A 15937-nucleotide genomic window follows, 5' to 3' on the forward strand; every position below is an offset into this window, starting at 1 on the left:
ATTGAGATATTTTCTTGTTTGTATAATATCCTAAATCATGTGGGATTGAGTGTTAGCTAAATTTGCTCTAAGTAATATATGTATGTAATATCTTTGGAAAATTCATGTGGCAAGTTTTTATCCTACTTCACAGGTTAGATAAAACTTTACATCTCTTCGACCCATAGCAATTAATGATGATACTTTTTTCTTCCAGAGAAAACTTGAGCAACGATCCTTACTTGATATCACAAATGGATAGTGACCAGTATGTGCCAGTGTTTATATTAGCCAACTGCTCACAGTTCAAGAATATCACCAAGGACCACAGCATTATTGTTGAGGCTCTTAAAGGTGTGTTGTCTCTCTCTTACCCTGATAACTTCTTATTATGTGTGTGTGGGTTCCTTATGTATGTTGGGGGGAGGATCAGCAGTGTAGGGTGGTGTATGATGTGTTATGAGTTATTAAATAGTAATCTCCTTATGTTGTCATTTGTTTGGTAAAGAATGGCAGAGAAAAGTTGTAATTCCTCTAGTTATATATGGTTGTAACTAGTGTACAGGGTGTCATGCAACTTTATATATGAAGTAGAGCATTGGATTAAAACTGAGGTACTGTCAAGCCAGGAAGTGTAATTGGAAGAGAAACTGGTTATGCGAGGTTGGCAATAGATTTAAGACGGACAATCCTAAGCTACTTGTCCTGCCATCTTTTAACATGTCATATATGAAGAATTTTCTAGCAGTGCATTTGTTCACAAGGAAGATATGTTTCTTCAATATGTGAGGTTGTGTAGATCATCTTCCTGTAGATTATGTAGACAATTCTTCACTCCCTTTGTTTCCTGCCTTTTGTAATGTCTTCCTCCCTCCCTTCTCATCATTCACTATTTTAGGTGATCTGTGATGGGGGGAAATTGGTAGAATGAAACAGCATTCCTGGAGGTTTCATAGCAGGATAATGATTTTAAGGCTTGAATCCACACTAAATGTTTCCTAATGCACACAAACACAATGGATATGACCCATAACTAATTTTTTGTGGGAGTAATTTATCCACAGGTGGAGTTTACCATTGCTACATGCCATATGATGTCCCCTTTCACATACATTTTCTGGTAATTGAAATTATTAACCATGAGGAGTGTTGTGTATCCATCAAAGTCCGTCATTATTCCCCTAAATATTTTCCACAGTATTTTGTTTGTTATTCTCTAAAAAGTTGTCAAATCTTAGATGGGGTGTAATTTTCTCTCAATGTCCTTTCCAGAGTCGCCGTTTGTACAGTTGGATGAAGAGAACAACAGAGTGCGACCTAACTATAAACGTTGTATCGTGATTCTCAGAGAAATTCCCGAGTCGACTCCGGTTGATGAAATTGAAGTGAGTTTCCTCCTGTCGGCAGTGATTTTTAAGCACCAGTCATGTTTAGCAGCGGTGAATGATCCTGGTGTAATTCAATCTGTGCTGAAGATAGTAAGATGTGTAATAGTAAAATATTCATTGGATGTATCTTGTCAAGTCTCCAGAGATGTTACAGTCGTTCAGTTTATATGTTAGGTGTAGAGATGATCCTGTGTTCTAGACTTTTTGTATTTCAGTCCATGTTTAAGAGTGAGGAGTGTCCAAAGGTGGTATCTTGTGAATTCGTCCACAACTCTTCATGGTACGTCACATTTGAATCGGATGAAGACGCACAAAAAGCCTACTGGTATCTTCGGGGTGTTGTTAAAACTTTCAAGGTGAGTAATGTTCTGTGTTTCTGAAGCCTGGATACCGGAGAGGATAATGTTGTCATTAAATTTTGTTTGAAGAATAAGAGACTTAGATGCATACTCATGTCTAAGATATGAAGTTGTAATTTTGCTTGTACTTTTCAGGATAAGCCTATCCTTGCCAGAATAAAGACAAAGCCAATTTCAAGACTTGGTTGCCTATCAGTATTACCGTCATATGGGAATAAAGGAGCAGGTGAAGGGAAGGAAGGCACAGCTCCACCATCTACTCCAGGTTCAGCAGGTCTCCAAAGTGGACCTGGCACTCCTGCTTCCTCTAGCAATTTCAACAATCCAGGAAACCAGAGGTTCATGTATCCCACACCGTCGTCTGCCAATGCCAACACTTACTCGTATTCCTACACCACACCTACAACGCCCATGCCCACTGCCTTTGTGAGTATTTTATTAGTATTATCTCAATAATGAAGGTTTAATGTGGTGAATAATTTTTATTGGCTATGTTTATCTGTATACACTATTTTACTACAAATGAATTAGGTTGTATGTCATAGTCTAGGAATTTGATAATGGAAACATCACTGATGCTGGAAGGGAAAAAAACAATAGTGGTTGAGGTTTTGATGTTCAGTTGGAGAAATATTTATAAATACAAAAGTACAACCGTGGTTGTAGGTACAATCTCGGGCAAGAGTTTGCTCTCCGTGGTGAAAGCGAGTCACGGGAACAAGTCTCCGAACTGACGTACCCTGACTCATCTGGTTGCGGGTGTGTTCGTGGTATTGATATTGTTAACCCAAGTGTCAAATGGTAAAATACAGAAAACATTGCACTCTCATTATCCATTCATCCTCCACTGCTGGGGTGCGTGGCAGAAGGAGTTGCCAGATTGATACACTTGTATATGGAACTAGGCAGGGGAATAATATGCTGCCAAGTGACGTGTTTTAGTGACATTAGTGTGTAAGCTTTTTGAATTATGTACCGAGTGAGTGCCCGTCAACTTCCTTCCTTGCCCCAATGTTTGTTAACCCCTTGAGCATGTTACAATGGATATAGAGTATGGATAAAGTAGCAAGATTTGGGAAATATGGTGTAGCTACAGAGGTTAGTTATGAAAAGAACAATCTACTTTGAGCTTTGCATTAAAAGGTATAATTTATAGTTCCTTTAATTTGATATATTGTGTCGTGTTTCAGTTTTATCCCAACATGATGCAGTGGACACCTCCAGGGGGTTTCTATGACATCAATAGCTTTCTGCAGTTTAATGGTCTCTCACCACAAGCTGCCTTCAAACCTCCTACTAATCACAACATTAGATACCCCAATAGCAGAAGGTAAGTAGTGTTGTTTTGAATTCGTTAAAGCAGTCAGTGAGAGGAGAGCTTGTGTAGCTTATAATTCTGGCACCAGATGCTTGAAACAGCCTCCTGGAGTGAAGAAAAAATGGTCAAACAATGCAATTAATGTGTGTTAATATCTTCTGGACTGAATGAATGGGTAAGTGGGGGTACTCTTACCTCTTAAAAGAATCACTAAACAAGTTGTAGAGAGAGTGGTGGTTGTAAGACTCTCAGCAGCCAACCAGAAGTTTCTAATTCTTTTTACTTGTAGATACTGTGTGTTTTTTGTTTGAGTTTTGTATAGTACTGTACTCCGTTTACCCTTTATGGATGAAACTATTGGTAGATAGAAAAGCGGCATTTTGGCATTAAAAGTGGAGCTGCTGCCCCCTTCCTATCCAAATTTTTTTGGTGAATAAATATTGTGATTGTTATTTTTTATCTTCTCTCAATGACAGAAACTCGAAGCATCGCGATGGTGGACGCTATGACAAAGGTGACAGTCGGCACAATAGTGGGGCTGGTCTGGGTAACAGCGGAGGTAGCAGTAACCATGGTAGCCATCCTGGTCATTATCATCCCAACCAGAGACCTCACCCCAGTCATCACAGACCTCAGGCCTCTCAGTCCCCTTCACAGTCATCACACCGTGTCAGCCAGCCTCCTCCCCCCACCACTGGTGCCCCTACTCCTCCCCCACCACCACCACCACCTCCACCACCCCAACCTCCTGCATCATTATCAGCTGCTCCTGGTGGAAACAATCATGACAGCTTTGCTCATAGTGACTTTTCAATAGCTAGTCAATCCAATCTATATACATCATTCAGCCCACCCATGGTGTCAGCTACACCTGTGATCCATAATATCGAAAAGAAGGAAGTGGTAACTGTGTCAAAGGCATCTAGTAGCTCTAGCACTCTTCCAGTGTCAACACAGTCCTTAGGGCAGACGGCCACAAGTACTGCCGCCCCTTCTTCCTCCAGTACCTCTATGCTCAATTCATCAACCACCGAGACACCACCTCCACCCACTGCTTCGTCCTCGTCACCAGCTATTTCCTCTACGGTTACCACGACCAGTAGTACCTCACAACCTCCCCTACACCAACAAATACATCCCCCCTCACAACATCAACAACCGCCACCACCCCATCGACATCATCAGTATCAGCACATGCAGCAGCCTCTAGGTCCTCCACCTCACCGCAACAATTACGGAAATGACCACTATCATCACCATCATCCTCATCACATGACAAGGGACCCTCAGCCACCAAGACAGTTGTGAGTATTGTACTTGTGAACCTACTATTACCAGTCTTATGTTTTGTTCTCACGTTTTTCTTTTGTGTGTTAGAAAGTTTACTATTATTTTTCTTATGTTGTGAAAGTTGTTTAATTTCTAGTAAGGTGGTAAAAGTTTGTTTTTAGTTAGATTTTGTTTTAAGTTATATTTGAAAGTTTGTTTTAAGTTTTAATGAAAGTGTGATGATTGTAAACCATATTAAAAGTGTCACTGTATGCCCAGTTTTGAGAACTGGTACCATCACAGGTCTCGAGGAATACGACGGCGCCCACGACGGGAAGAAGAAATAGCAATGAGCGGCAGCGGACGGGGAGGCATGCCCCAGCGTGGGGGTCTGTCTCAGCCGCCCAACATGGACAGCAGCAAGCCGGGAGGTAACCATCAGGAGGTCGCGCCACCACCGCCACCACCACCTCAATTTGATTTAGAGGCTGCAGCTTTTCCACCACTACCAAGTAAGTAAAGTTCATTTTGCATAGGATTATAATTTATTTAATTGTTATTGCTCTTGGTATGGAAGGTGTAACATAATTATTGTCACTGGGAAAAATTTATTTCCATAGACTTGTCATCTACTGTACTTGTGCTACGAGTAATACGGCTGTTATCAAGGCCATTTCCACATCTGTTTACTCTGGTCTTCAGTTGAGGAACTTGGTGTAATCACTGAATAGGTCAAAATTGGTTTTGTAGCAGAATGTTTAGTCAGGTGTTGATCCTTTGTCAAAAGGTACTTTTATAAGCTTTTTGAGAAAATGCAGCTACTATATATATATATAATATATATATATATATATATATATATATATATATATATATATATATATATATATATATATATATATATATATATATATATATATATATATATATATATATATATATATATATATACACATTTTTATTTTTAACAAAGTTTAATCTTTGATACAGTAAATACAAGTTTTCATATTTTTGTATAAATTATGTAAATGTGGATAACAAAGATCTTGATTTTTAAACAGGCTTTAGGTATTTAGAAATTTGTTGTTGTTTCATAGTGACAACATTTGATGGAGGTATAGTCTATATTACAGTATGTGATATTGTACTTCGTTGTAGGTTCTGATGAGCAAGTGCCAGTAACAGAAGAGAAGCGACCACCAGAACCTATACCATCAGCCTGGGGGAGTGACACCCAGCGGTTCTCTGATGTGATGAAGGGGACGGCAAAGCCACGGCCAACATCCCAGTCCTCTCATCGCGATAAAGAGCTTCCTCTTGAACCTTTTACTCCAACAAGCAGTAATTCTCCCTCACCATCCTCAACAGTTACTGCATCACCCACTGTCACGTCTCTTCAGGCACTTGCAGCAGCTAATCAAGCTAGTCAGGCTCCTAGTACGTCAACCACATTACCATCCAACTCTGTGGATGCTACCAGCATGGCTCTAAACACTTCGTCTAACACCTCATCTGCTCCTACAGCAGCACCCACTTCAATATCTTCAACAACTTTAGGGAACTCAAGTGTTAGCAGCAACAGCAGTAGTGCTAATAAAGTTGATGCGAAACCGGGACCGCGGGATCAACGTGGGGTCCGTGATGACCGACGCCCAGGTTCTAGCGGAGGCCCTCGTGACAGAAGAGACGGTGTTCGGGATCATCCCAGAGACTACCAGAGGGACTCTGCGAGAAATACTGGGGGCAGAGACCGTGACCACAGACCATTGAGAGAAAATAACCTTCGCACGGGAAAGGAAAATAGACCCGTGACATCGAGACCGTGGAAAGAGGAAAAGGTGGATGCCGATGGTTGGATCACCAAAGGCCCCAAGGAACCACGTTGTCATAGAGAGATGAACCGCGACCAGTGGGAGAGACCAGAATCACGTGACACAAGGACACAGCATCTGGTCAATGGGGACTCTTCGCCCCCTTCTTCACCAAAGTAAGATGTCTTATTCCAAGTTTTGATATTTACAGGTGTAGGTTGTTACCATCTTATGATACAGTATTAGCAATGGTCATTTTCTCAAATACTGTATAGTTGGAGGAGAGTGTTGACTTAGACTCGTGCGCTGTTTGTTCTTGAGGTTTCAGAATGGATTGGATAATTTGTGGACATGCACTTTTAGTAGAGCTTCTATGACTGATTATTGTTCAGATTCATGTGCATTCTTTATAAATTGTTTTATGTTTATTGTCCCTGTATCTTATTGATAAATTCATCTATTTAGTTGGGACCAGAAGAATCAATATATTTAAAATAAGACAAAGTGGCATAGTATACTTAATATTGGCTTTCAGATGTGATGGCTTAGCACTTGGGACTGTGTGTGTGTGTGTGTGTATTTTGGGGTTTGTGTATGAGTGTGTTTGTTTACATGTCATGCCTTTCAATTCCCCCATTACCCATCCTCCCATAAGAGGGTTGTGTTCCCCTTGGGAGAGAGAAATAAAGATAACTGATGGATGAATTGTTCTAGGAATTATAACTTGTATAAATGTTTTCTAAGGATAACTGTCTTGGTGCTTCTCAAGTGTCTATACTGTACCAATTCATCAAAGGGCTCTTGGGGAAAAGACATATGTACAGACTCTTGGTAGACGACTGTTATTTATGAGGAGTAATTGTAAGACCGTGGTAGAGTTTAAGGTTAAGTTCATGTCCACATTATTTAAATGACGACTCCTCTTGCAGACCACAAAAGACAGACACCAAAAGCAGTAGTGAAGAAAGCTGTGTAGAAGAAACAAAAGTAACAACAACTCAACCTTTAAATAACAACGATGGGGTAAGTCACGTTCTCTTGCTTCATATAATATCTCATGATTTTCAAATTAACTTGGTGGCTTTCTACAAACATGATGGCTATATATACATGAAAGTTAGTCTGCTAATTCTCTGTTCCTGTGCTAAACTTTTTCAGGGATGACTTTTCCACAGTAATTGACAGGATAGGAAAGGCAGCAATCATTCACACTAGTTGTGTTATTGGATATCCTCTAACCCGAATTATAGTACTGTACTTATATGATGTAGTAAACCTATTTCTAACTTAAAGGAGCACAAAACCAGCTGGGCAGAAATGGCCTGGGCATCAAAGGATGACATGGAGAGGTTGGCAGCTGAGGTTAAAGAGAAGGATGAACAGGAAAAGATCAAGAAGCAGAGACTTAGCACAAGACCACAACAGAAGCCACAAGGTTAGTGCACACACATACATCTTACCTAATTGTTATAATTTTGAAGATGTAGAAGGAGTATTAGTGGATTTTTACTTTTGTGTGAGATCTGCCTGAACAATTTTCATATTGGGAATTCCAGGTATAAGCATGGTTATCACAGTTCCAGGTGTGGGAACTACTCAGGAAAATGTGTAGTGAGTTAGATGGAGGGAGTGTTCAGTTACCGAATTGTAGTTTTTTATTAATACTGTTATGACTGCTTTAATTATATTTTAAATGCCTTGTACTGTTTCATACAGGTAACTCAATGGCCAGCTTACCAGATAATTCCTGTAATCATATATAATCAGTCGATCTTGCAATATAATTTACTAATACAATTTATTATGTTTAAATATCTGGAGTTTTATATTTAGCTTAAGGTGTGGTTGTCGAGTTTTTTTACAGCCAGCTGGAAGCACAACCAGTGCTTTAGAATTCAGTGGTTCTCAATTTAATAGCAAGGTACTACTACCAATAAATAGTTTGGTTGGAGGCTTCCATTGTTTACTGGTGACCTAGAGAGTGTAAATAAAAAACAGGCAAAGGACATAACTTTGCTGGGTCATCACAACTCATGATTTGAGAACCACTGTTCTAGATATTTGAACACATTTACACAGTCAAATAATTAGTTTGTCGTCAACTCTTGAGCTTTCTTCAACCTTGCAATGTTTCCATCTATTAAGGCAAGAGAAGAGATGCTATGTAAGGATAGGCACTGGATAATAATCAAACTATCAATGTGGGATCAGAACAAACAGGGTGAAATATACAGGTGTGTTTGTAAGTGTATTTTGGGTTATTTCTTTGGGGGTAATCACTGGTTACTCTTCTTGTTTGTCCAGGCACCACACATGTTTTGGGTTTTCTATTTATATTTACCAAGAGTTAAGTTACACTATCTCTTCTTTTTGTAATACAAACATATTTTGCAGAGAAAGTTTTGATATCCCGTGAGCGAGACGGCAGGCCCATGAGGAGGGACGGACCTCCACGGGAAAATCGCTTGTCCACAGATAGGGGCACCACTTCGTTTAGGCCCCGGGATTCTGCCAGACCTAAGTCACCCAAATGAAGCCATTGAAAGTGAACACCTGAGACAGAGGCTGCCCACCAGGCTAGGGGACTACAGCCAGGGACCACAAGACATAATAAGCACCCTGGCTGGTTCTGCCTTGTCCTATACACATACCAACACATTACAAAGAAGGTGTAACTGCATTGTTGGTGGTGTCCTCCGGCAGCTACTGAACGGTGCACTTGTGTGATGTGTCCCCAGCCTGGTGATCCTACACCCCACTAATTGCCCAGTTCTGCTGCTGCAGTGTATATGGCTGCATCATCCTTCTCCAGTGCCTACGCTGTCTGCCATTTTGTGTACATATTGACGACATGACCGTGCTGTTTACTGTATGCAATTTGCCCAACTGGAGAGTGTGTGACCGGTGCCAAACGTGGGGCAATCCTGCTTACCTGTACAGTTGAGAGTTTATTTTTGACTATGATAGCCTTGTACTGTACATTATTGAAAAATTGGAAAGTCACACCCTAGAAACTATGTGGCTAATTCACTTAATGTGTATATGTGAGTGCTTGTCTAGCTTGTGGCTGAATCAAAAAAAAATAAAAAAAAGATGTGAACAGAACAGTACTCTATGGGAAATTTTAGTTGTCTTGAACACTGGCTTCTCATTGATGCTGAAGTGAGGATTCTACACTTAAGCTGAAATTGTGACCATCGACCTCTCCTTGCTGACGAGTATTGTCGCGAACAACAAATCTATGGTTGCATTATTGGCGCCTCCCATATTTTGGCTGTGACCCAAGGAACAAGTTTCTTCAAAGTATGAGAAGTATACTTGCTCCGTGTAAAGGAAAAAGAGGGGTGTTATACATAACGAGAAACATTGTGAGGGTACGGACTGTCCCAGGGGAATAACCTTTTGCCCCTGCCATTTGTCCCCACAGCGACCCAGGTTGTGAGTGTGTGCCAGTGACAAACGCTATTTAAGACAAATCTCTGGGGGATATAACAGGTCAGGGAACATTTACCATTGGGTTCTCAAGTGGGCCTTTGGTGATATGCAAGTGATAAATTGAACATAAGGAGTGCGTTATCACTCATTATTCAGTGGTTTAAGTGTTAATGTAATGGAATAACTGCTACATTGGCAGATGTGTGACAATAAATGTGTTGCTAGTTGGTCGTTTAGGGAGTGTTTATCTTTGGATGGCCCGTGTCCTGCAGCTGGACTCATTTTGTGTCAGATCTTGATGTCTGTGGAAATAATCATGAGAACAGGACTTGTACAGAAGTGAATTATGTCCATACCTGTAGTGACCCTAAACTAGGGTTTGGTTTTATGAAGTACATTATACTGTTAACTTGGTATACGGGAGTGAGTGACTGCCTGGTGGTGTGTCTTGGTGGACTATCCTGAGCTTGATTCTGTGTTGTACAATACACAATCTCGAGTGCATTTTCATTTATAAAAGTGCTCTTGTTACAGAAGCATTTACACTACCAGAGATTTGGTTGTCTATATTAATGTTGGATAGTAAAGATTTTATTACAAAGTCATGGCTTCCATATTTTCCATTTGCCGTTGTAATTGCAGATAGTTGTGCTCTTGTCTCAAATTGCTTATTGGCCAGTGGGCATAAAGCTTAGCCCAAGAGACAGTAAAGCTTGGCAGGTAAAATGCTTGCAAAATTTAATACGTAATATCCCTATAGAGTATAGAATGAGACGGAGCCAGCGACAAAAGACAATTTTTATTTAATGTTGATCTGATATAAAGGGGTGGTCAGTCAACCTTTGGCCAATTAATAGCTTTGATCCCAGCGTGTGAGCACATGAGCTTTACTGATGCATGTTTGATGTACCGAGTGACGGCCACACCTTAATGTTATTGAGGAGGAGACTGTGATTGGTTTGAATTGAAATAGTTTTCAAATGTATATTGTAGTTTGTATTTGCATCAAGTTTGGTTGTCTATTGTTAACACTGACACATTACCAAGGCATTTATAGATCTGTAGGTCAGTGGAGGGTGACAGTAATTGTATGGTTGTTTAGATATCAACACAGTTAAAAGTTTATTGATAATTTTAACTTAACAAGGTTCTGTCAGCTTCTGTTGCACCTCTAAATTTATGGAAATTGTTGCTTCTTCTCATGAAGCTTGAATCTGTATTTACACAATTTCATTATTCTTGGAATGTACATGTGAATACAGGTCCTTGTAACATGTGGTGCGGCCAGTATGTTCAAGTTGCCTAGCAATGGTACGAGCACTGTCAAGTTTCCTCCCAAGTAAAGTTGTCATGAATTACTTAACGTATCTACACCTTGTGTTTTTACTACTCATTACTGCCACTATATTTCACTCCATTTATTGTTTAAGACTTAAAAGATCACGTAGGTTTCAGTTTCTGGTTACTCTGTGTATCCAGAATTATCATTGATACTTTGTTTGGTCCTGAAATTGTGTTTAGTCTGATGATTTTCAAATGTTTATATTTTAATAAGAATATCTAATGAGGTAACTTCTCCCCTCTTTCATCTTTAGCATAAGTAAAGATACTTATTTGAAGTTTGCTGCCGAGAGATGAATCTGGTAAGAGGGTTCGACCTGTCCCAAACGTGCGATTGAGTGAAATGGAGCAAAGGTCCATGTGTCCATTCTCATGATTTTTAGCAGGGAAAATAAGCCTTATTAATTTATTACCTGAGTTTTTCATGTCTTAGTCACATACAGTCAATACTGGAATTAATCATCAAGGCACATTCTTTAGATGAATTTATGTGAGCCCCCTCCTCCCCCCTTTTTCCGAGGGTCAAAATATTTAATTTATGTAATTCAGCTCGGGTTGGGTATTTATTCTTTGGTGCAATTTTATTCAGAATAGATTTATAATCAATATATTGTTTTCAAGATCCTTGTAATGCAAATTTTACAAACTGTAGCCCTCTGGGAGGCACATAGAAAGTTGAGGCATCAGCAGACTTTCAGTAGTGCATCTACTATTTTATCTCGAATTATTATCTTCAATGCTGATATGACTTCTCACTCCTTAGAAACTTTAAATTCTACTAAAGTAGCATTCTGCATTTGTTTGCAATATATTTATGTGAAGAACTCTGGCGATTGATTAAATTTGCAAGGACAGTACCCGTGGTGATACACGAAATCTCGAAAATCGAGTATGAAGATGGATTTGAGAGCTACCCCCTATACACTTGTGCTAGATGGTATCTCGGCTCTCAGAAGGTGGGAAAAAAATAACAGTTTTAGAAAATAGTTCACCTTACACTAGTAGAGCAGTAAATATGCTGGTGTTACCACACAAAACTCACGGTACACAGGGATATAGGATACCATTGTATGAAGTTCTTTCTGTCCCCCTAGTGATATGATAGATGCATTCTCTTAGACACCAACCATTGTGAGCATCACAGGAACTCAGGAACTCCGACCGTCAGATGGCAGTGAATGAGCATCGTGAGCACCCAAGGTTGCTGTTCGGGTGATGTCTGTCTCACTGATTCTAGGTGCTGATCTGTGTTGCAAGGATAATATTTATGCTTATGTTTTGAATATGTGTATTATGAGATTATTTCCACTCCCAGGTTTGGATGTTAGTCCTGCTACTTGTCAGTGGTAGACGATATCCACGAACTTCTTGTAACTTGGTCGTGTAATGTTTCACTATGATTCCACTGTATTTTGGTGAGGTAGCCATGTGGAAGCTTCCCGTTTATGCTCCATCAGCTGATATGGAGGTAATTGTATTGTCATCATTATCATGATGTAATATTTGCTCTCAAATGATGTTAATAATCCTGATATTCTGTGCGCCTTGTTCATTTTTTGTTCAAAGTGGTTATACATAACATTGATGCCAATATGCAAGATGTATGAAGTGTGTGTGTGTATGAACGCGATCTCAACATGTATTTAAACTTGATACTACAGATGTATAAAACTCCACCATCTCCTCGAGTGATTCTCTGGACAGACTTTGTGAAGGAGTAAGCCAGGGTATAAAAAGTAGTAGTCTGTAAGAACACTTCCAATGCTGTCACTACGTCATCACTATCTTTCTCTCACTCGCTCAACACAAAACAACCTCCTTGTTTCTGTTAAAAATTTAATTTGACAAATAAATTTCGCATGTGGTTTTCAGTGAAGAACTTTTTAATCAGCCTTTTTACCAAATGTATTTTTGTGTTGTAAAAAAAAATTTATTGGCTGTGTATGTGTGAGCTGTCCATAGATTTACTCAGCAATTTCACTAAAGCTCCTGTATTATATAAAAACTTTTGTGAAAATATAGTTATTCCATACCTGGGAAGGATGGATGCCTGATGTTCTGGTAAAAAGTGACCAACTCATCAAAATATAGTGTGACTTGTCCTTCTTTGGTGTTGAACCCTTGTTGAAACCCTATTTAATGTACTTAAGAATTGAAAATTTACAGAGTACTTTTAGAGATGGGCATTTATAAAGCTCCCCTGAAGTCCTTGTAAGTTATTGGGTGAGATATTCTTTACTGTTGGGGTATTACAGTATGTGCAAAGGTGCCTGTCACAATATATCTGTACATACATTTAAATAGACATTCAATAACCAGAGGAAGTGGCTCAGCACAGTAAGAAAGAAACAAACTTGGTACCTGTACTCAAAGTCCAACACCAGGATCAGAGTGACACTTTGCTAACACCATGAGGCTTCAAGGTCTTGGCAACAAATGTCTATTATGCCAACAAGGAACAAACATTACTGTACTACACATTTTGAGGAACTAAACCAATACTTTACTGGGAATTAACCAAAGTACGAGCCTCTTCATCTGTACTGTAATTTTGTTGAAAATTAGAGGTATAATTCCAAGTAACTATTAGCTGGACACTAATGAATTGTAGCACTTCAAAGCTGGAAAAAATATAAAACATTTGAAAGCTGTGAATACTATAAAGTACTGTATTTACAAAGTTAAATTTAATTTAATCCATATTTAGATGACACTATCGGATTGTAAACTGATCTCGAATCGTTTAGTGTTCAGGAGTATACCTGTATTAAGATTTGGGCAAAATGAATATCAAGACAATGGCCAAAAAAACCCTCAACTCTTAATTGTTTCCAGTGCTTGGCTTTGAGCCTGAAATTCATCATGCAATCAATGTCAATTGTAATTTTGTGTAAAAAATTTAGTACATCCAAAAATAATGTTTTTCCTTAAAAAATTGGGGTAATTGGGAGTACAGCACGACTGTACAGGTAATTGCATTGAACCCTTTATTCTTTTTGTAACTTTGGTTTGGGGTGGAATTTTCTGTTATTTTTATCCCTCTGAATAAGAGCTTTTATTTATTTAGCCGTAAACTCAATCCTTCATTTCAAAACACATCCCTTATTTCAGGTTGTAGTATCCCACCTTAATTATAGCTGCTAGTATCATTACAGTGTGGCAACTGGAAACTTTCAACTGAGTCACTGACGGTTGTGTGGCGTCTGTTAGCAAATATTGTACTGTACCATACCTCAAGAGATATAGCTGACTTATTCACCAATTCCCGCTTCCCTAAGATAGTGCAGAAGTGATAGGCTGCATTGAACAGAACACATGTACACGCCAATGGAATATAAGTAAGTACTCTATTGTCCCAAAAATTTGCAACATCTTAAGTTAGACACATTATGATCATGTAAGCAATTACGTTATTTTTTTTATTCTTGAGAACTTGTCATACAGCCGTATAATGGAAAAAATACAGTTGAACATGAATATACACAACGAAGACATACGGTGAGTATCGTTCCATGTGTGCTGCTACTGCAGGTAAATGCCAATGGTAAATAGCACGGCAACTTAACCAAGGAAAGCCGTCAAGGCTGTTACGTGCGTATTACCGTTTTTTTCTTCGGAATACCCTGTACAGTTGAAAGTAAGTTTGAACAAGCACTATTGTTGGCTTTTTGTGGGGAGGGGGTGTCATATCTCCTTTCAGACAGAAATGATCAGATTTGGGGGAAACAAAATACAATGGGATTTCCCTCGCCCAAGTATCCGTGGTCGACAAAATACGATTCGACCATGTCCATGTATTTCCAGATTAAGGTGAATAATGAGTACTTTATTGAACTATATAAACTGAGTTACTGGTATAATAAATATGCATACCTGCATCTTCTATTTTAAAATAACTAATAACGAGATACTTCTCCATTTATTATTATGGATAGCTTGTCGCATTTTTTTTACAAACATTTTGGTCTACGAGACATGCAGTGGACTTTGTTAATTAACAGTTAATAGCTTTTATATAAACTTCAAATAACCTGAAATATATTTAACCAAGTCATATACTGTAATTATACATGTTAGAAACGTCTTAGGGTGATAGTGTGGAGTAGGAAAATATGCATCGCAAAATTGTCCAGGGCTCGAGTCTCCGGTTAAGGCATGGGTGGGTAGATATATCCAGTGACCACGGAAGTTGGCTACTTTTTTAATTTGGCTGGGTTATGCGAACGATCAATTTTTGGAAGATTTATTCTGACAATCGAAAATTAAGATTGCAGTGTAAGTAAATTATTAAATACGTATGAGCGTAAAATTCAGGAATCGGAACTAAAAGTAAGTCAGGCTAAAATCTGAAAGAATTAACAAGAAATATATTAACTTTATCACATTAAAAATCGCGCCTTCACAGGTGAATATGACCAACTAGGCGGAGCCAAATGATGGGTGATTAATTTAGATATTTTCATTTCATATCCGTGGCTCCAGTTGCAATACAAAAATCTACATTATATTTTATGCCGATGCAACGTTCCATACCATAAGAAAACTTCAACAAAAGGGTAATTTGTGGTTGTCTTCGTCATATGTCCCAAGTTGAAGCCCGGGTCAGTTGTGAGAACAGTGTGACCCTACCAAATATAACTTTTTTTTATTTCAGGGTATCCTATAATAACGCTGGACGATGTAGGTCATAATAAAGAACAGCTGACCGTTCGAACGGCTAGTAAACCGAGTAGTGGTAGAAATGGTAAATAAAATTTAATAATTAAAAGTAAATGACAAATAGCATACGCCCATGCGCTAATATACAGACACAAGTACAAAAAACATGATCATTTTCATTGGTGCAGTCGTCCCCCAAACCCTCAACACACAATGGTGTCTACTGTATATAAATTGTATACAGATCACTCACCCACACACTACAGTAACCTCCCTATCTGTACACAAGCTGTCTTCCGGAGAACTACAAGTTGTCTGAAAAAAAAAATATATATATATATATATATATATATATATATATATATATATATATATATA

At 38.8% G+C, this 15937-nt stretch overlaps 1 protein-coding gene across 9 annotated transcripts in view; it reads left to right on the forward strand.

The window, feature by feature from the left end:
- Nucleotides 1–12771, forward strand: part of LOC121873093 (la-related protein 4-like) — a 59020-nt gene extending 46249 nt beyond the window's left edge. For 8 of the 9 annotated variants that reach the window (XM_042376427.1, XM_042376434.1, XM_042376450.1 and 5 more), the window contains 11 exons: nucleotides 197–333; nucleotides 1252–1364; nucleotides 1583–1723; nucleotides 1862–2152; nucleotides 2917–3056; nucleotides 3521–4348; nucleotides 4593–4825; nucleotides 5472–6300; nucleotides 7054–7147; nucleotides 7418–7559; nucleotides 8519–12771. In XM_042376427.1, coding sequence (XP_042232361.1) covers nucleotides 197–333; nucleotides 1252–1364; nucleotides 1583–1723; nucleotides 1862–2152; nucleotides 2917–3056; nucleotides 3521–4348; nucleotides 4593–4825; nucleotides 5472–6300; nucleotides 7054–7147; nucleotides 7418–7559; nucleotides 8519–8658 — 3088 coding nt within the window. In that variant the 3' untranslated portion in view covers nucleotides 8659–12771. The remainder of the gene's footprint in view (nucleotides 1–196; nucleotides 334–1251; nucleotides 1365–1582; nucleotides 1724–1861; nucleotides 2153–2916; nucleotides 3057–3520; nucleotides 4349–4592; nucleotides 4826–5471; nucleotides 6301–7053; nucleotides 7148–7417; nucleotides 7560–8518) is intronic. The other variant, XM_042376421.1, reaches the window with a different exon arrangement.
- The last annotated feature ends 3166 nt before the right edge of the window (nucleotides 12772–15937 follow it).

The sequence above is a fragment of the Homarus americanus genome, unplaced genomic scaffold, assembly GCF_018991925.1.
Source record: "Homarus americanus isolate GMGI-L3 unplaced genomic scaffold, GMGI_Hamer_2.0 scaffold55640, whole genome shotgun sequence".
NCBI classification, from domain to species: domain Eukaryota; kingdom Metazoa; phylum Arthropoda; class Malacostraca; order Decapoda; family Nephropidae; genus Homarus; species Homarus americanus.